This window comes from Lissotriton vulgaris, chromosome 3_1, assembly GCF_964263255.1.
Source record: "Lissotriton vulgaris chromosome 3_1, aLisVul1.2, whole genome shotgun sequence".
Classification (NCBI taxonomy): domain Eukaryota; kingdom Metazoa; phylum Chordata; class Amphibia; order Caudata; family Salamandridae; genus Lissotriton; species Lissotriton vulgaris.
Window position 1 is genome coordinate 655021127 of NC_141689.1, and position 20390 is coordinate 655041516.

The 20390-nt window shown below is 52.6% G+C and overlaps 1 protein-coding gene across 1 annotated transcript in view; it reads right to left on the reverse strand.

Moving 5' to 3' along the window:
- The window catches only part of CHD1 (chromodomain helicase DNA binding protein 1), a 1544591-nt gene that overhangs the window by 454743 nt on the left and 1069458 nt on the right, over positions 1-20390 (reverse strand). The window contains exon 26 of the mRNA XM_086960963.1: positions 15305-15435. Within this exon, the coding sequence (XP_086817089.1) occupies positions 15305-15435 (131 nt within the window). The remainder of the gene's footprint in view (positions 1-15304; positions 15436-20390) is intronic.

The window sequence follows — 20390 nt, forward strand, 5'->3', positions numbered from 1 at the left end:
TACCAGCGCATTTAGGACCCTTAAGTTTCGTCTGACAAACCCTCAGCTCAACCCTGGGTAGCTGTGACAGTGAGAAGCAAGGCTAACACACAAGTTACTTACCTTCGGTAACGATATATCTGTAAGAAACAGTAGTTAGTATTAGATTCCTTACCTTAGATTATCCCCTGGCGTCAGACTGGATCCGGAAACTTTTGTGTAGCAGTACCCTTGCGCGTCGGTAGGCGTCGTTTGCGGCTCCGCGCTCGTCGTCGTTGGCGCCGGGATGATGTCGCCGGAGTACTTAGATGCCGCCCTCGCGCACTGACGTCAGTTCTTATAGATAGCTTTTCCGCACCAGAAACGCGTAGCCGTGATAAAAACCAACACTGGTGCCATGAAACTAGGGCCCTGAAAGGGTGAGACCTTAACCCTAGATATCCGGTCGCAGAACGGTGGAGGATGGGTGGGGCGGTAAGGAATCTAATACTAAGTACTGTTTCTTACAGATATCGTTACCGAAGGTAAGTTACTTTTGCATCTGAAAGAAACATGTTAGTATTAGATTCCTTACCTTAGAATAGATACCCCAGCAATACCAACCTCGGTGGTGGGTCTGCGAACCAATAATCACACCAGAAAGTCCTGGAGGACCGAACGGCCATAGAAGCCATCCCTCCGGACTTGGCTGTCCAGGCAGTAGTGTCTTGCGAACGTGTACAGCGAGGCCCACGTTGCTGCCTGACAGATGTCCTGCAAGTAGTAGCCGCCATGGCCCGAGTGGAATGGGCCCTCAGCCCAACAGGAGGCTCCTTCTTAGCCAAAGAGTAGCATGCCTTGACGCACAACACGACCCACCGTGAGATGATCCGTTTGTGCACCGCCTGCCCCTTCTTAGCGCACACGTAACCAACAAAGAGTTGGTCATCCACTCGCAACTGGCGTGTGCGATCCAGATAGTATGAGAGCGCACGTTTTGGGTCCAGACGGTGGAGCCGCTCTTTCTCTTTAGAGGGATGCGGAGGCAGAAAGAAGGTGGGCAAGGTGATGGACTGCCCGATGTGGAAGGCTGTGACTACCTTGGGCAGGAAAGAGGGTCTTGTCCGCAACACAACCATGTCCGGATGGACAGAAAGGAAAGGAGGCTTGGAGGAAAGAGCCTGGAGCTCACTCACTCTCCTGGCAGAGGTGATGGCAACCAGGAAAGCAGTCTTAAGCGTAAGAAGACGGAGAGGACAGTTATGAAGCGGCTCAAAAGGAGCGTGCATCAGGTAAGTCAGAACCAGGTTCAAATCCCACTGGGGCATCACGAAAGGAACAGGGGGGAACATATGAGTGATGCCCTTCAAGAACCTATTTACAATCAGGGACTTGAACAAAGAAGGCTGATCAGGTAGCCTTAAGAAGGCGGAAAGGGCAGAAAGGTAGCCCTTGATAGTGCCCAGAGCAGAGCCCTGCTGGGCAAGAGATAGAAGGAAGAGGAGAACCTCAGAAAGGTGGGCAGAGAGTGGATCCACAGCCTTTGCTGTGCACCATGCCACAAATCTGCTCCACCTGCAGGCGTATACCGACTTTGTGGAGGGACGCCTGGCTGCCAGAATCACATTACAAACTTCAGGAGGCAAGTCAAATGGCCTCAACTCTCGCCGCTCAATCTCCAAGTATGGAGCTGGAGACTGGACAGGTTCGGGTGGAGGACCATCCCCTGGAGCTGCGACAGAAGGTCCTCCTGAAGAGGCAGACGAATCGGGGGATCGCCAGACATGCTGAGTATCTCAGGATACCAGTATCTTTGTGCCCAGTCCGGAGCCACAAGGATAACTTGGGCCCGGTCACGTCTGATCTTCAGCACTCTGGGCAGAAGTGGTATAGGCGGAAAGGCATACAACAGACCGCAGCTCCACTCGCGATGAAAAGCGTCTCCGAACGAGTGCGCCTTGGAAATTCCATTCTCTTCTGTGGTGGATAGATATAACCAAGGCTCTCCCCATTGCTGAAAGAGGCCTTGCGCCACGTCCGAGTTCAGACGCCATTCGCGATCCATCGTGCACCGACGGCTGAGTTTGTCCGCCCTGGCGTTCATAGAACCTACCAGGTGTTGAACCACCATGGTCACGCCCTGATGTTTCAGCCACTGCCAGAGGCGCAGAGCCTCCTGGCATAGGGTCCACGACCCCACCCCGCCCTGTTTGTTGCAGTACCACATGGCGGTGGTGTGGTCCATGAACACCTGCACTACACTCCCCCGGACAGAGGTGAAAATGCCTTCAGTGCAAGCCGGATCACCCGCAGCTCCAGAAGGTTGATGTGGAGCCGGGACTCCGCCGGAGACCAGAGGCCTCTGATCTCCGCCTCTCCCATGTGGCCCCCCAGCACTGGAGGGACGCGTCCGTCACAAGTACGTGCTCCGGTTGGGGTAAAGAGAGGGATCTGCCACTGACCCAATCCCAGTCCGTGAGCCACCACTGCAACTGTCTTGCGCCCTTCGAGATCAAGACATAGTCGGACAAGTTGCCCTGATGCTGGGCCCACTGAAACTTCAGGTCCCACTGCAGAGCCTGCATCCGTCACCTGGAGTGATGCACCAGAAGGATGCAGGAGGCCATCAGCCCCAGAAGCCGCAGTGTCAACCTTACCGAGACTCGGGATAACGGCCTCTGATCTCCGCCTCTCCCATGTGGCCCCCAGCCCTGGAGGGACGCGTCCGTCACAACTACGTGCTCCGGTTGGGGTAAAGAGAGGGATCTGCCGCTGACCCAATCCCAGTCCGTGAGCCACCACTGCAACTGTCTTGCAGTGCCCTCCGAGATCAAGACATGGTCGGACAAGTTGCCCTGATGCTGGGCCCTCTGAAACTTCAGGTCCCACTGCAGAGCTCGCATCCGTCACCTGGAGTGATGCACCAGAAAGATGCAGGAGGCCATCTTCCCCAGAAGCAGCAGCGTCAACCTGACTGAGACTCGGGATAAAGGCTTAAAGATCGGAATCAGAGCCTGAATATCCCGAACCCGCTGTTCGGGAGGATAAACCTGAAACTGCGCCGAGTCCAGAACCGCTCAGATGAAGAGGAGCTTCTGAGAGGGACACAGGTGTGACTTCGGCACATTGATGGAGAACCCCAGCAGGTGCAGGAGGTCGGCCGTAGTCTGGAGGTGGCTGACAACTTTCTGGAGCGAGCCCACCTCCAACAACCAGTCGTCGAGGTAGGGGAAGACTGAAACCCCTAACCTGCGCAGATGAGCTGCGACCACCACCATCACTTTTGTGAACACCCATGGGGCGCTGGTAAGGCCACAGGGGAGCACTGTAAACTGAAAGTGCTCGCAGCCTACCGTGAACCGCAGGTAGCGCCGGTGGGCCGGCAGGACAGGAATGTGAAAATAAGCGGCCTGCAAGTCCAACGCTACCATCCACTCTCCTGGGTCCAGGGCAGCTAAGACCTGAGTCAGTGTCAGCATCTTGAACTTCTCCTTCCAGAAAAACCGTTGAGATTCCGCAGGTCCAAGATAGGGCGTAGGCCCCCTTTGCCCTTCTTGGGAACCAGAAAGTAGTGGGAGTAACAACCACACCCTACTTCTGACCCAGGAACTCGCTCGATGGCCCCCTTGGCCAAGAGGGCCGTAACTTCCTCTAGGAGAAGTTGCAAGGGATCCCCCGACACGCTGTGGTACTGCCGTGGCATGGCTGGAGGGGTCGCCTCGAAGGGGAGGGAGTAGCCCCTTCGGACAATTTGCAGCACCCACATGTCCGATGTGATGGTGCGCCAGTGGAGGAGGTGATGGCGAACCCGCCCCCCCACTGGTGCCAAATGGGCCTGAAAGCTCGGACTAGAAAGGCTTTGAGGCGGATGCTGCAGGGTAGATGTGGACTGGCCGCGCCGTTGTCCCCTGCTACCGCCGTGACGGTAACCACGTCCGCCGCCGCGCTGAATGTTAGTCTGCGGCCCGTGGCTGGCAGGACGTGTGGGGCGCCCCTTCCGAGGCCACGAAAGGAGCGCTGGGCAGAAGATTGCTGGCGCGGGGCCGACAGGCCCAAGGACTTGGCAGTAGCCCCGGAGTCCTTAAAGCATTCCAGCGCACTATCTGCCTTGCCACCGAAGAGGTGGCTGCCATCGAACGGCATGTCCATAAGGGTGTTCTGGACATCGGCCGAGAAGTTGGCTAACCTCAGCCAGGCGTGGCGCTTGTAGGAAGGTACATCCTGACTATGGTTGCCCCCAACTTTTTGCCCTGTGTTTTAGCTGGTTTTGGACATAGTCGACCTGGGACCCTGCCAATCAGGACCCCAGGCCTACTGCTCTCTCTTTAAAATGGATTCCATGTACCCTAGGTACATTTCCAATTGGTACTGGGCCACCCTATCAGACCCTGTAACTCAGGGCATGGGTGTACCCAGGGCTGCCAGGGGCTGCAGCATGTATTATGCCACCCCTGGCTGGCCTCCTAAATTTGACACAACTGGCTGCATGACAGCTGGGGCAAAGTCGTGTAATCACCCTTTGCTGTAGGTGTAGTATACCTATACCTAACCCTAAAATGGACACACAGATTCCTATCAGTCCCTCCTATGGCAGGCCTTGACAATCCTGAAGGCAGAGTGCTTGGAATCATGTGAGATGGTGCTCTGGCATGAGCTGAGCCTGTCTGCAGCTTGCGGAACCAAGTCCTAATAGCTGTTCCATGATATCGCATACCATATACTTTTAAGTGCATTATAATCCTCGCGGTTAAATGCTATCTTTGGTATTGCTTTATCAAAACATGTCGAGTAAGGTGTCATACGAATTGGAATACTAACCCCTCGCCAATTCTGGCGACGGGGTTAGCATTCCACCCTTCTAGAGGGACACGACATGTATGTAACTGTGAACCCCGGTTAAAGTTAACTGAAGCCTCAGCTCCACAAAATGGATGCTGCCACCACAGACACGAGTCTGACCCCCTGCAGCTGGGAGTCCTCCCAGTGAGGGGAGCCTGGACAAAGGGTTTCCTGTCAGGGGCGGTGCTAGCACCGTCCCAGACATGGTTTTGTGTATCCTGGGTAGGCAGGGCTTTACAGGAAGGTGACTGCTGAATGGCACCCCGGTGCTCACTACGCATAGGCCGGTCTGAACCAGTTCCAGGGGCACACCAGCCCCTGGCCTGGGGAAGTCCGGCATGGCAGAGGGGTGTAACCACCCCCACCTAGTCCCACCCATAGGCAGGACCTAGTCACCGGGTCAGCCCCCTTTTTTAGTATAAAGATGGGAGCGGGCCCCCTGTTAAAATTAGATCATCTTTGGAATCAAGATACCACTTTCTTCGAAAGGACTTCACGATTTCTTCTTCAAGATTCTCCCTTGTGGCTAAGGAGTAGTCACCCTGCATCAAGCGGGCACCATCCTAAAGAACACTGCGGTCTGCTGCAAGTCCTTCATCACGAATCCGACGACCCAGCTCGACGAGACCCGGCTTCCCTGGCACCTCTGACCTCTACTCACCTCTACAGCCAAGCTGAGAACCGTGAGTGCGACGAGACCTCAAGGGACCGACGATCGCCAAGACTGCACGACATCTTTACTGCAAGCCCACCGTGTCCTCCACTGGTGAGTGCTTTGGGGTCCGAGAAGCCCCGACCCTGCGCAGCTCCAGCACCCAAGATCAGCCCCCCTGCATCTCCACGATCGGCGTGGGGCCCTTCTGCTGTTTGCTGTGCACCGCGTTGTTTGGCTACTAGCCGGCTGGCTTGTGGCCTTCTGAACGACGCCCAACGACTTCACGACTGCTGGTCTGGTTGCTCCAGGCTGGCCCTTGCTTCCTTGTTCAAGAGAGGCACCCCGGACCCTCCTGGTCCACTCCAGACGCCATTTTAGGTCCACCGCGTGGGCTTGAATTTGCCAAGGCTTTGTTGCCCAATCCTGGGTCCAGCGACGCCGACAGCTTCCATCTTCGTGGGACAGCTCGATCCTCCATCCTGGTCGCCGACAACGCCTCCTGGTCCGTGAGATCTTCGAGTCAAGCGTCACCCACTCACCTAGTCGAGGTGGCTACCATCCGGTGCCCTCCTGGTGCCCACTGACTACTGGCTAGTAGTCTCGAACTTGGTCCCCTCTGCTTTCAGGTGTCATCTATCTTCGAGATCCAGGCTTGGATCCAACTGAACTTTCTTCACTGGTCACCGGCCAGCATCTTTTCTTCCGGCTCCTGGTCCGTCTACGAGGATTCCCGACGTCTTTTCAGACCTATGCAGCTGCAGCCCCTGGGCTAGGTAACTTCGGCATTTCGGTGCCCCAGCATAGCCTCACTATCCAAGGGTCAGAATCTACTTTCGTTTTCTCCCCACCAGGTCGGGTTCGCCCGAGAACACTAACTTTCTAATTCCTAGCTACCATAGACTTTTGTCCGCATCTCGCGTGAGAGTGCACACACTGCACCCGAGTCCCCTAGGCCTCCTAGAAGTAATCTGACGATTCCCTAGTCAAGTCCTAGCGATTCCAAAAGCTATTAGTACTGTACTTACCTGCTAGGAATTTCGCATTCCACTTTCAGAGTATATGGTTTTCCGTGCCCCTCGGGCATTTGTATATACTGTGCTAACTTAAGTATTTTTGTAAGAGTTTTGGTTTGTGCTTAGTACCCTGTCCTCATAAAGAGTACAGGGCTGTTGTGATCTTTAAATAAATAACTGTTTATTTTCATAACACTTGTGTGGTGTCCTTTCACTTGGTATTCAAGGGGTATATGTGTGGTAAACAGCTGGCTTAACACGCCCTCTCGAGTCTTTAGCCTTAGACTGCTCGTATCCACGCTACTAGGATAGCTGGTCTATAAGGTTGACTTACAACCAATCATCAATAAGGGTTGCTGGACTGATACATAGTGTTCACTAGAATAGTGAGCACTGCATATCAGGCCACCTTCTCACATTGGTGAGCAGCGGTTGGGATTTGAGCTTGCTGTTGTTTTACCACACGTATCCTAAGAATATCTTTTTGAAAGATCACATAAGTACTGTTAGGTACATATAACTAAAGCTTAGAATACTCTGAGTTCTACTGAACCAGCTGTTGTAGCTCCTCAAGGCTTAGCACACCTTGGCTGCAACTCTAGCAAGGGACCAGTAGGTAACACATAGTGTAGGTAGGTGCATCACTTACACCACACTAGAAGCAGTATGTCGGTCACAGGAGGAAACACTGAGTCTCCCCTTGTGTCAGTTGACCCTCCACAGGTCATCCCTTCAAAATATACTGCTCTTAGCTTCCATGAGATGAGACAAGTGTGTACTCTCAGGAAACTAAAACAGGGGTCTAACCCCACCACTTCCTTTCTGATTGGTCTCTTAGAGGCCTATGATGCCAGTAGGGCTGGTTACCCAGACCCTTCTAATCCAGAAGGAAGTATGCCCTCCTTACAGGGTCCCTTTGATATCCATCCCCTCCATGAGGCAGATGATGCTGAGGAGGAGGATGAGTTGTCTGGGGATGAGGCAGATAAGGGACAGCTAGAAGTCAGTAGACTAAGCAGGTCCAACTTAAGCAGACATGAGCTTGGTACTGGGGGACTCCTGGGCCCACTCTCAGGTCAGCTTAACATTGGGAATGGACGAGTTAGGTCTCTATCAAGAGGCTCTAACAGATCCCTTCGAACCAATGGCTCTCTCAACTCTTCTCACAGAGGGATGTCTTCCCCTAAGAGGAGAGTGTATGAAGCTGAAGAAAGGGCAGTCAAACTGAGGATTGAAAGGGAAGAACTTGCCCTGGCCAAAGAGAGACTTGCCCTTGCTAGAGAGCAAGAATTATGTGGGCTAGTTCCCACTGGTGGCAGCAATAAACCTAGCAATAGGGAAAGGAGTTTTGATACAAAGCACCTGAATAAGATAGTGCCCCCCTTTAAAGAAGGGGATGACATCCACAAATGGATTACTGCTTTGGAGAGAGCCTGCACTGTGCAGGGTGTTCCCCAAAGTAAGTGGGCAGCTATCTTGTGGCTCTCCTTTGATGGTAAAGGTAGAGATAAGCTCCTCACCACAAGGGTGGAGGATGCTAACAATTACCAAGTCTTGAAGAATGTACTGGTTGATGGGTTTGGTTTAACCACTGAACAATACAGGATGCTGTTCAGAGACACCCAGAAAACTCAGTCTCAAGATTGGACTGACTTTGTTGATTGTGCCACTAAGGCTTTTGAAGGCTGGCTACTGGGTAGTAAGGTTACTGATTTTAAAGGATTGTATAATCTAATTATGAGGGAGCAAATCTTAAATAATTGTCAGAACCAGCTATTACATCAGCACCTGGTAGACTCTGAGTTGACCTCTCCACAGGAATTGGGTAAGAGGGCAGACAAATGGGTCAGAACCAGGGTTAGGCCTAAAAACCAGGGTGGTGACCAGAAAAAGGAATCAACCAAGCCTCAAGAGAAGGGTGGGGATAAATCCACAGAGAAGACTTCCCAAGGGCCCCAAAATTCCAACAAGGGTGGTGGGTCCCAGATCACTCCTTCTGAACAAAAGAAACCTTATTGCCATACCTGTAAACAGGTGGGCCATTACAAAAGTGATGCCAGTTGCCCTAAAAATGGTAATAAGGGAAATATGCCCCCAGGTAATACTCCTAAACCTCCTGTTACCACTAGTGGTAATCCCCCAGGTGGTGGGAGTGCCCCCAAGAATGTGGTGGGCATTACTTTGGGCAATCAGGAGGACTATGGCTTAGCCAGGTTCCCTGACCACACTCTTGTCTGTGAGACTGGCATGGGGTTTGCCAACTTCACTACTGGACCCCACATTTTGGGCAAGTATAGACAAGAAGTTTTAGTGAATGGTCAGAAAGTTGAGGCATTCAGAGACACAGGGGCCAGCCTCACCATGGTGAGTGACCATCTGGTCCCCTCTGCTCAACTGACCCCTGGTTTTACTTATCAGGTGACAGACATTCATGGAATGAAGAGAAGGCATCCCATGGCAGTAGTCAAGCTCAGCTGGGGTAATGTCACAGGGCCCATGAGAGTGGCAGTGACAGATAACCTACCTGTAGATTGCTTACTGGGGAATGACCTGGAACTCTCAGCATGGGCTGAGGTGGAACAAGAAACTCATTCCAGAATGATAGGCCTATCCAGACAGGTTAGTGGGGCAGTAATAGCTACAGCCCCAGTCCCAGCACCATTCCTCCCTGAAAAGGTTGGAAGGGCAGTGGTAGCCACTGCCCAGGCTCAGACAGACTTTCCAGAACAGGATAGGAGGGCTGTGACAGTCACAGCCCAAACACAAACTGAGTGCCCTCCTGAAAAGGTTGGCAAGGTTGAAATGGTCTCAGCCTCTACTCAAACAGACAGTGAGGTTGTGAAGCCTGAAACAATGGATCACTCCACTCAAACAGAGAGCGTTGAGGAGGAAGAAGAGTCTTCCCCCTCCCAGACACTAGGTGAGAGCCAGCCTCCTCAGGGAACTGACTCTACCCCTGTTGAAGGAACTGCCCCAGAGGTAGTCAGGCCCAGCCTGGCAGAGCCCCTGATGGCAGTGGACCCTTCCCAGGTGGGACCCAGTCTGGAGCAGGTAACCTGCACCTCTCTACCCTGCCTCAGTCAGCCCAGGGCTGAAGAGACCAGGGAGGCCAGTGGTGGACCCCAAAGGGCCCCCTGTCCAAAAGAACCCCCTAATCAGCAGATTAGGATCACTGAAGCTGGTAAACCTAGCCAAGTGAAAATAGAACAGACTCCTGAGGGATCCCCCTTAAAAGTAGTTAGGGAACTCCCACAGCTGGACACTGTTGGGCACAGCCAAACATGGGGCCTAAAAACCCCAGACCTGACCTGTCCCTCCAGTAAGCCAAACAGAGGGACTCAGCCTCCAGCTTTAGGTAGCCAGAGGCTGACCCTGAGAGCTCAGTGCATCTCAGCTAAAGAAAGAAAGGCACACATGATGAATGGTGATTGGAGGAAGTTGAGCCCAAAGGTAGAGGAGCCTCACTTCAGCACTCCATCCCAGCATCAGCCTTCTTCTTTCCCAAGACACACCAGAGACAGAGACTCCCTATGGTGGAGACCCTCAGATACCCTTAGGGTGAGGGGTTGCCTAGTGGACCATGACACAGGGGGAAACCAAGCCAGAGCTGGTACTTCCTTATATGGCCACTTAGGTAATAGAGGCTTACCTGGACAAGGATAGCCTTATCTCCTTTCGTTTGGGGGGGGGTTGTGTAGGAAGGTACATCCTGACTATGGTTGCCCCCAACTTTTTGCCCTGTGTTTTAGCTGGTTTTGGACATAGTCGACCTGGGACCCTGCCAATCAGGACCCCAGGCCTACTGCTCTCTCTTTAAAATGGATTCCATGTACCCTAGGTACATTTCCAATTGGTACTGGGCCACCCTATCAGACCCTGTAACTCAGGGCATGGGTGTACCCAGGGCTGCCAGGGGCTGCAGCATGTATTATGCCACCCCTGGCTGGCCTCCTAAATTTGACACAACTGGCTGCATGACAGCTGGGGCAAAGTCGTGTAATCACCCTTTGCTGTAGGTGTAGTATACCTATACCTAACCCTAAAATGGACACACAGATTCCTATCAGTCCCTCCTATGGCAGGCCTTGACAATCCTGAAGGCAGAGTGCTTGGAATCATGTGAGATGGTGCTCTGGCATGAGCTGAGCCTGTCTGCAGCTTGCGGAACCAAGTCCTAATAGCTGTTCCATGATATCGCATACCATATACTTTTAAGTGCATTATAATCCTCGCGGTTAAATGCTATCTTTGGTATTGCTTTATCAAAACATGTCGAGTAAGGTGTCATACGAATTGGAATACTAACCCCTCGCCAATTCTGGCGACGGGGTTAGCATTCCACCCTTCTAGAGGGACACGACATGTATGTAACTGTGAACCCCGGTTAAAGTTAACTGAAGCCTCAGCTCCACAAAATGGATGCTGCCACCACAGACACGAGTCTGACCCCCTGCAGCTGGGAGTCCTCCCAGTGAGGGGAGCCTGGACAAAGGGTTTCCTGTCAGGGGCGGTGCTAGCACCGTCCCAGACATGGTTTTGTGTATCCTGGGTAGGCAGGGCTTTACAGGAAGGTGACTGCTGAATGGCACCCCGGTGCTCACTACGCATAGGCCGGTCTGAACCAGTTCCAGGGGCACACCAGCCCCTGGCCTGGGGAAGTCCGGCATGGCAGAGGGGTGTAACCACCCCCACCTAGTCCCACCCATAGGCAGGACCTAGTCACCGGGTCAGCCCCCTTTTTTAGTATAAAGATGGGAGCGGGCCCCCTGTTAAAATTAGATCATCTTTGGAATCAAGATACCACTTTCTTCGAAAGGACTTCACGATTTCTTCTTCAAGATTCTCCCTTGTGGCTAAGGAGTAGTCACCCTGCATCAAGCGGGCACCATCCTAAAGAACACTGCGGTCTGCTGCAAGTCCTTCATCACGAATCCGACGACCCAGCTCGACGAGACCCGGCTTCCCTGGCACCTCTGACCTCTACTCACCTCTACAGCCAAGCTGAGAACCGTGAGTGCGACGAGACCTCAAGGGACCGACGATCGCCAAGACTGCACGACATCTTTACTGCAAGCCCACCGTGTCCTCCACTGGTGAGTGCTTTGGGGTCCGAGAAGCCCCGACCCTGCGCAGCTCCAGCACCCAAGATCAGCCCCCCTGCATCTCCACGATCGGCGTGGGGCCCTTCTGCTGTTTGCTGTGCACCGCGTTGTTTGGCTACTAGCCGGCTGGCTTGTGGCCTTCTGAACGACGCCCAACGACTTCACGACTGCTGGTCTGGTTGCTCCAGGCTGGCCCTTGCTTCCTTGTTCAAGAGAGGCACCCCGGACCCTCCTGGTCCACTCCAGACGCCATTTTAGGTCCACCGCGTGGGCTTGAATTTGCCAAGGCTTTGTTGCCCAATCCTGGGTCCAGCGACGCCGACAGCTTCCATCTTCGTGGGACAGCTCGATCCTCCATCCTGGTCGCCGACAACGCCTCCTGGTCCGTGAGATCTTCGAGTCAAGCGTCACCCACTCACCTAGTCGAGGTGGCTACCATCCGGTGCCCTCCTGGTGCCCACTGACTACTGGCTAGTAGTCTCGAACTTGGTCCCCTCTGCTTTCAGGTGTCATCTATCTTCGAGATCCAGGCTTGGATCCAACTGAACTTTCTTCACTGGTCACCGGCCAGCATCTTTTCTTCCGGCTCCTGGTCCGTCTACGAGGATTCCCGACGTCTTTTCAGACCTATGCAGCTGCAGCCCCTGGGCTAGGTAACTTCGGCATTTCGGTGCCCCAGCATAGCCTCACTATCCAAGGGTCAGAATCTACTTTCGTTTTCTCCCCACCAGGTCGGGTTCGCCCGAGAACACTAACTTTCTAATTCCTAGCTACCATAGACTTTTGTCCGCATCTCGCGTGAGAGTGCACACACTGCACCCGAGTCCCCTAGGCCTCCTAGAAGTAATCTGACGATTCCCTAGTCAAGTCCTAGCGATTCCAAAAGCTATTAGTACTGTACTTACCTGCTAGGAATTTCGCATTCCACTTTCAGAGTATATGGTTTTCCGTGCCCCTCGGGCATTTGTATATACTGTGCTAACTTAAGTATTTTTGTAAGAGTTTTGGTTTGTGCTTAGTACCCTGTCCTCATAAAGAGTACAGGGCTGTTGTGATCTTTAAATAAATAACTGTTTATTTTCATAACACTTGTGTGGTGTCCTTTCACTTGGTATTCAAGGGGTATATGTGTGGTAAACAGCTGGCTTAACACGCCCTCTCGAGTCTTTAGCCTTAGACTGCTCGTATCCACGCTACTAGGATAGCTGGTCTATAAGGTTGACTTACAACCAATCATCAATAAGGGTTGCTGGACTGATACATAGTGTTCACTAGAATAGTGAGCACTGCATATCAGGCCACCTTCTCACAGCGCTCTTCCCAGGGAGTCCGTGGTATCCAGTCCACATCGTATTGAATACCGCGCTGCGTCTCTTCCCTCCGTGAGGGCTTGAGCGAGCTTCACCCGGGCACCCTCCGGGCACTCAGGCAGCACTTCCGCGAACGTATCCCACAGAGAGTGGGTGTAACGGTCCAAGAGGCACGCGGTGCTGACCGATCGCAACCCCAAACTAAGGGAGGAGAACATCTTCTTGGCGAATTGTTCATAACTCTTGGATTCCCGATCCGGTGGTGCAGTCGGGAATGCAGATTGGGAAGTAGAGGTCTGGATAACCAGGCTCTCGGGGTGGGGTGGGTCGACAGGAAACTAGGGTCGCCCGGAGCAGGGCGGTGGTGCCTAGCGACGTTCCTATCTACAGGGGGACCTGTAGTGGGCCTGGACCAAGTGCCCAACAGGACGTCCATGAGAGCCATATTAAATACGGGAGTCGAGGCTTTGGGGAGCTTACCTGCGGTTTAAGGACCTCTGTGAGGATGTTAGACCTCACCGTTGCGATGGGGAGCTCAAGAGCCAAGGCCTCGGCTGCCCTCATCAGCACCACACTATAAGTAGCCCCTCCTCCGACCATTGGCTTCCCCTAGTTCCTGTGTCCAGTCCTGAAATGACTGGCACTTGCGTGCCAGAGGGTCCTCAGACACCCCCCACCCCCCGTCTCCCTTGTGGTCCATGTCCTGAAATTCAGGGGTAAACGATGGACCCAGATCTTCGAAGAATTCCTCTTCGGCCGGCGTCAAATGCCGACGCCGCTCCGGCGCCGGACCGAGGGGTGGACCAGGGACGGCATTGTGCGGGGACGACGCCTGGGATGCCACCCTAAGGGCCGACGCCGGTGGGGTCGTAAGGTCAACCAGCGGCGACCCGGATCCGGAACCGGATCCAGCGGGGCCTTGCGGCGCCGGGACCGAAGTCGCAGACGGCGCTGGGGCCGAAGCACCCGGCCGGCTTGGGCTCCCAGTCGGGGCCGCTTGGCCCGAAGGCGCTGCGGAACCCGACGGAGGAGAGAGCGACTTCATGGCCATGAGGAAGGCCCGATCTCCTCCGGCGTTGTGTTCTGCCCAGGGACCGGCGGGTATGGAGCAGGCCACGAAGTCTGCGTCTCCGGCGGAGCCGGGTGGGCGGTGTAACCCGAACCCCGGGACACTTCACGCGAGCGTCGGGGGGAGTCAGAAGAGCGATGTCGCCTCTTCGACTTCTTGTGCCTCTTACCTGAGAACTTGGAGCCCGACGAGTGGTGTCGACTCGCCGAGCTGTGATGACTCCGGCCCCGCGACCTCCTACCGGACCGGGACTTCGAACGGCACGGGGCCCGACTGCCGAAGCTCGAGGCGATTACGGGACCGTTCACGCCTACCCTTCGACGTCAAGGCCGACAGTCGGCGCATGACTTGTCATCATGGTCGGGCCCCAGGCAATGTAGACACTGGCGATGGGGGTCGGTAACCGACATCAGTCGGTTGCAGTCGACACAGGGCTTGAACCCGGGCAACCCTACTTGCACCGATGGAGTCGAACGACTCGAAACCGATCCAAAAAGGATCGAAAAAGCTTAGTCAAAAAGTGACTAAAGGGTACCACTTTCTCCGGACCAGCGCTTGCTGGCGCGGAAAAAAGAAGAACTGACGTCAGCGCGCGAGGGCGGCGTCTAAGTACTCCGGCGACGTCATACCGGCGCCAACAACGGACGCGGCGCCGCAGACGACATCTACCGACGTGCAGGGGTACCGCTACGCAAAATTTTCTGGATCCAGTCTGACACCTGGGGATATTCTAAGGTAAGGAATCTAATACTAACGTGTTTCTTTCAGATAACCGCCTACATAGGTGCTTGACTTTCCTCCATGTTAATAAGGGAAAAGCCTCCGCTTGGGCTCCGTTCTTCATCTTTATTTTTTCTGCTTTGGTGCAGCTCTTCATCTGTGTTCTGGCTTCCCGTTCATGAATATATTCAAACCAGATGTCGAGACCATTCCGTTTGCAGTGCTTCTTGAAATTCCTTCTGCAGTATTACCTCGACTTTCTTGGCATCTTTGGAATTGTTCAACCTCTCCCAGCTCTCTCTTCAGAGAACTCCGATTAGTAATAGCTATTATTATATACAATATATTACTTGTTCGGAATGAATACTGTCCCCTGCACCGACATACTTGGATTCTATCTTGCCCTACAAATTGTGCTGCAATTACGGCCTTTTGGGACTCTTCCTGTGCGAATCTTAGTTGTGTAACAGACGCGGAGAGACTAGTGGGTTCTACATTACTCTTGCATCAACCTTTGGATCAACAGGTTAGTGGTGACTTGAGTCTGACAGATGAACACAGCTTTGATACTAGATGATTTAGTCAACTCACAAACATTAGAACAATTGATGTGTGTAAAATATTATTCAGTGACATACCTGTTCTTTCTTGTCCAGAAGAACTGTCTTTCAATGCTTTAATACAACCACTGTGAACTAACTCTCCTAGACGTCGGAGATCAGTCTCCGATTTATCAACCAATTCAGAATCTCTAGCAATAGCATCTAATCTGTAAACAAAATACAAATTGTGTCACAAAATATATTTTGTTTCATAATTTGTCAATAGATGGAATACAAATGCAAAATATCAGAATAAAAAAGTTATTAAAACATTTTCACCAGCATACCTATACACTTAACTAACTTTGGGGCCCAAGTACAGCAGAAAAAAAGACTTACACACATAGCCTTTTGAATATGAATTAGTGCTGTGGGAGTGAAGTTCTCAGTAAGGTCACCAAATAGTGCATAATTTCCTGTTGTGGAATATTTAGGGGTTTGCACCGGAGAGAACAATGTGCTGGACTATAACATATATCCTATGAGACATTGCAGCATGCAGTGTCGTGGTTACAAACAGTATTGGCCTCAACACAGAAACTTTTACAGAGTAGTCTGGTTTATCTAACCAATATTGTCATATACTGAATGGGCTTGCTGAACTTTACAGTGATTGAAACTCAGATATTGTTGAAGGAAGGACTATGTCAAAGTCTTTGAAATCTTTAGAAGTTGTGGCAGAATTGTTCATTTCTGGAAGAGGAGACTGCAGATCGGAGTAGGCTCCAAAACATGTACTCTTCATTATAAAGAGTATTACTCTTTATAAACACTATTTGTTACAAATGCTTGGATTCTACCCCCAGTGATGTGTGTATCAATTAACTACAGAAAATAAACTACTACTTTTTATTCCATTCAAACGAAAGCATGTAGAACCATCCCCTTGACCAGAATTTCATGTTATGTCTATCACATCTATGACATAATTAAATTGTGACAGATATTGCTGCCCCTGGGGATAAAGTCTGCAACAAGGAACAATGGGACCTGTTTTTTTGAAGATTAGTGGTAAGTAATTAGGTGTAAGAAAGTGCCCTCTTTTTGCATTTGCTCCGACTTTTTGCTAAACTGCTGATGTACGTTGACTGACTGTGCTCTGGGAACCAGCCAAACAGGTACCTATGGCCTATGTTCTTTCCCTAAAACTGCATTGAAAACAAAACCCAACTGGCACTCTCTGGCTACAGGTCAGCCCCTTGTAAATGGTTCCACAGGTACCAAGGGCACTGTGGCCAAGGTAGGCCTCTAAGGGCTGTAGCACTTATTGTGCCGCCCTTAGAGGCCCTGTACCCATACCCACACACTGCCTTTGCAGGCTGCAGGTTTTGGTGCAGAACAACGTGAATAGTCAACATGGCACACATCCCTTATCAGCCACTCCTCTTGCTGGGTGCACTATACCAGTGGTGAGGGTACAGGTGCATAAGCCCTGTCCCCCTACAGAGTCTAAGCCAATTCTTAGACACTGTAAGTGCAGTAAAGCCATTAAGAGTATATGGTGATGGGCGTTTGTCATTACGAACTCCACAGTACCATAATGCCTTTACTGAAAACTGAGAAGTTTGGTATCAAACTTCTCGGCACATTAAACCCACACTGAGGCTGGTGTAGGATCTACTAAAAAAATGCAAACAAAGGGCATCTTAGAAATGCCTCCTGAAAAACGACCTAACACTAGTGTCCAGGTTGAATGGCTGCTCACCAGGTGCACCCACCAGACATGTTTCTGAACCCTTGGGTTGAGAGCCTGCTGCTCTCGGGGGTCTGAAAAATGCACATCCTGGGATGAGGTGCCAAGTTCCCCCAGGATGGGCAGGGTCCACAAAGCTTCAAAGGCTTGCCAGCTGTGTGAGTTTCTCCAGGCATTTTGCTGCTTCCAGCAACTGGCCCCCACTGGTTCTGACCCCTACTATGGGCAGGAAGGATGGACGAGTCCTGAGAACTACCTGGTCCGGATGTACAGACAGGAAAGGAGGCTTAGATGAAAGAGCATGGAGCTTGCTCACTCTTCTGGCAGATGTGATGGCAACCAGGAATGCAGTCGCCTTAAAGGACAGTTATGAAGCAGCTCAAAGGGAGCGCACATTAAATAGGGTAAGACTAGATTCAAGTCCCACTGAGGCATAACGAAAGGAATATATTCCTTACCTTAGAATAGAAACCCATGCAAAACCAGCCCCATTGGTGGGTCTGCGAACCAAGATCAAACTAGAAAGTCTTGGAGAACCAAACGGCCAAAGAAGCCTTCCCTCCGGACTTGGCTGTCGAGGCAGTAGTGCTTGGCAAACGTGTACAGCGAGGCCCATGAAGCTGCCTGACAAATGTCCTGCAAAGGGACTACCCGTCCCAGGGCAGTAGTAGCCGCCGTGGCCAAGAATGGAAAGGGCGCGCAACACCCAGGAGGATCCTTTTTAGCCAAGGAATAACAGACCTTGATGCACAAAACGACCCACTGAGAGATGGTTCGTTTGTGCACCGCGCCTGTCCCTTCTTAGCGCATAACATAGCCAACAAAAAGTTAGTCGTCCACCCGGAACTGCTGTGTGCGGTTCAGGTAAAAGGAAAGTGCACGTTTTGGGTCCAGACGGTGGAGCCTCTCTTCCTCTTTTGAGGGATGTGGAGGCGGAAAGAAGGTGGGCAAGGAAATGGTCTGGTCGATGTGAAAAGCAGTAACCACCTTGAGTAGAAAAGAAGGACGAGTCCTCAGAACAACACTGTCCGGATGGACAGAGAGGAAAGGAGGCTTAGAAGAAAGAGCCTGGAGCTCACTCACTCTTCTGGCAGAGGTGACGGCAACCAGGAAAGCAGTTTTCAGAGTCAGAAGGCGAAGAGGACAGTTACGGAGTGGCTGAAACGGAGCACACATCAGATAAGTTAACACCAGATTCAAGTCCCACTGAGGCATTACGAAGGGAACAGGAGGAAACATGTAAGTAATGCCTTTCAAGAACCTATTTACAAAAGGGGACTTGAAAAGAGAAGGCCGATCAGGAAGCCTCAATAAGGCTGAAACAGCTGAAAGATATCTCTTGATGGTGCCCAGAGCAGAGCCCTTCTGGGCCAGGGAAAGAAGAAAGAGGAGAACCTCACAAAGAGGGGCAGAAAGAGGATCCACAGCCTTTGTTGTGCCCCATGCCACAAATTGGTTCCACCTGCAGGCGTATACCGTTTTTGTGGTGGAACGCCTGGCTGCCAGAATGACATCACAGACTTTAGGAGGCAAGTCAAATGGCATCAAATGTCGCCGCTCAATCTCCACGCTTGGAGGCGGAGGCTGGACATGTTCGGGTGGAGGACGGTCCCCTGTTGCTGCGACAGAAGATCCTCCTGAAGAGGCAGTCGGATTGGGGGATTTATTGACAGACTGAGTAGCTCGGGATACCAGTATCTTCGTGCCCAATCTGAAGCCACAAGGATGACTTGGGCCCGGTCACGCCTGATCTTCTTCAGCACTCTGGGCAGAAGTGGTATAGGCGGAAAGGCGTATAATAGATAGAAAGCGTCTCTGAGCGAATGCCGCCTTGGAAACTCCAACGTGCAGAACTGATGACATTGCGCGTACTCTTCGGTGCCGAATACATCTAACCAAGGCTCTCCCCACAGCTGAAAGAGACCTTGTGCGGCGTCAGAGTTTAGACGCCACTCGTGATCCATCATTCACCGATGGCTGAGTTTGTCCGCCCTGGCGTTCAGAGAACCTGCCAGGTGTTGAACCACCAGGGTGATGCCCGGCTGTTCCAGCCATGTTCAGAGGCGCACAGCCTCCTGACAAAGGGTCCACGACCCCACCCCGCCCTGTTTGTTGCAAGACCACATAGCGTGGTGTTGTCCGTGAACACCTGCACTACACTTCCCCGGACAGAGGGAAGGAATACCTTCAAGTCTGATCTACCGCAGCTCCAGAAGGTTGATATGGCGCCGGGATTCCGCCGGAGACCAGAGGCCTCTGATTTCCGCCTCTTCCATGTGGCCCCTCATCCCAGGAGGGACGCATCCGTCACCACTGTGTGCTCCGGTTGGGGAAGGGAGAAGGATCTGCCACAGACCCAATCACAGTTGCAACCACTTCTGCAACTGTCTTGCAGTGCCCTCCGAGATCAGGACGTGGTCGGACAGGTTGCCCTGATGTAGTGCCCACTGGAACTTCAGGTCCCACTGCAGAGCCCGCATCCGCCACTTGGCATGATGCACCAGCAGGAAGCAGGAGGCCATCAGACCCAGCAGCCGTAGGGTCATCCAAACGGAAACCAGGAACAAAGGTTGAAAGATCAGAATCAGAACTTTTAATATCCCGAACCCGCTGCTCGGGAGGATAAACCCGAAACTGCGCCAGAGTCCAGAACTGCTCCGATGAAGAGGAGCTTTTGGGAGGGCCTCAGGTGTGACTTCGGCATGTTGATGGAGAACCCCAGCGAATGCAGGAGGTCGGCGGTAGTTTGGAGGTGGGAGACAACTGTTTGGGGCAAGCCCGCCTTCAACAACCAGTCGTCGAGATAGGGAAAGACTGGAACTCCTAATCTGCGCAGATGAGCTGCGACCACCACCATCACTTTCGTGAACACCCGAGGGGCACTGGTGAGGCCGAAGGGGAGCACAGTAAACTGAAAGTGCTCGTGGCCCACCGTGAATAGCAGGTAACGCCGGTGGGCCGGCAGGACGGGAATGTGTAAATAAGCATCGTGCAGGTACAACGCTACCATCCAGTCGCCAGGGTCCAGGGCAGCCAAAACCTGAGCTAACGTCAACATCTTGAACTTCTTCTTCCGTAGGAAGCCGTTGACACTCCTGAGGTCCAAGATAGGGCGTAGGCCCCCTTTGCCCTTCTTGCGAACCAGGAAGTAGTAGGAGTAACATCCTGTCCTGCTTCTGGGCCAGGAACGCGCTCGATGGCCCCCTTGGCCAAGAGGGCCGTAACTTCCTCCTGCAAAAGTTGCAAGTGATCCCCCAACATGCGGTGGTACTGCAGTGGCATCGCTGGAGGGGTCCCCTCAAAGGGAAGGGAGTAGCCCCTTCGGACGATTTGTAGCACCCACCTGTCCGAAGTGATGGTACGCCAGTGGAGGAGGTGATGGCGAACTCTGCCTCCCACTGGCGTGGAATGGGCCTGAAGGCTCGGACT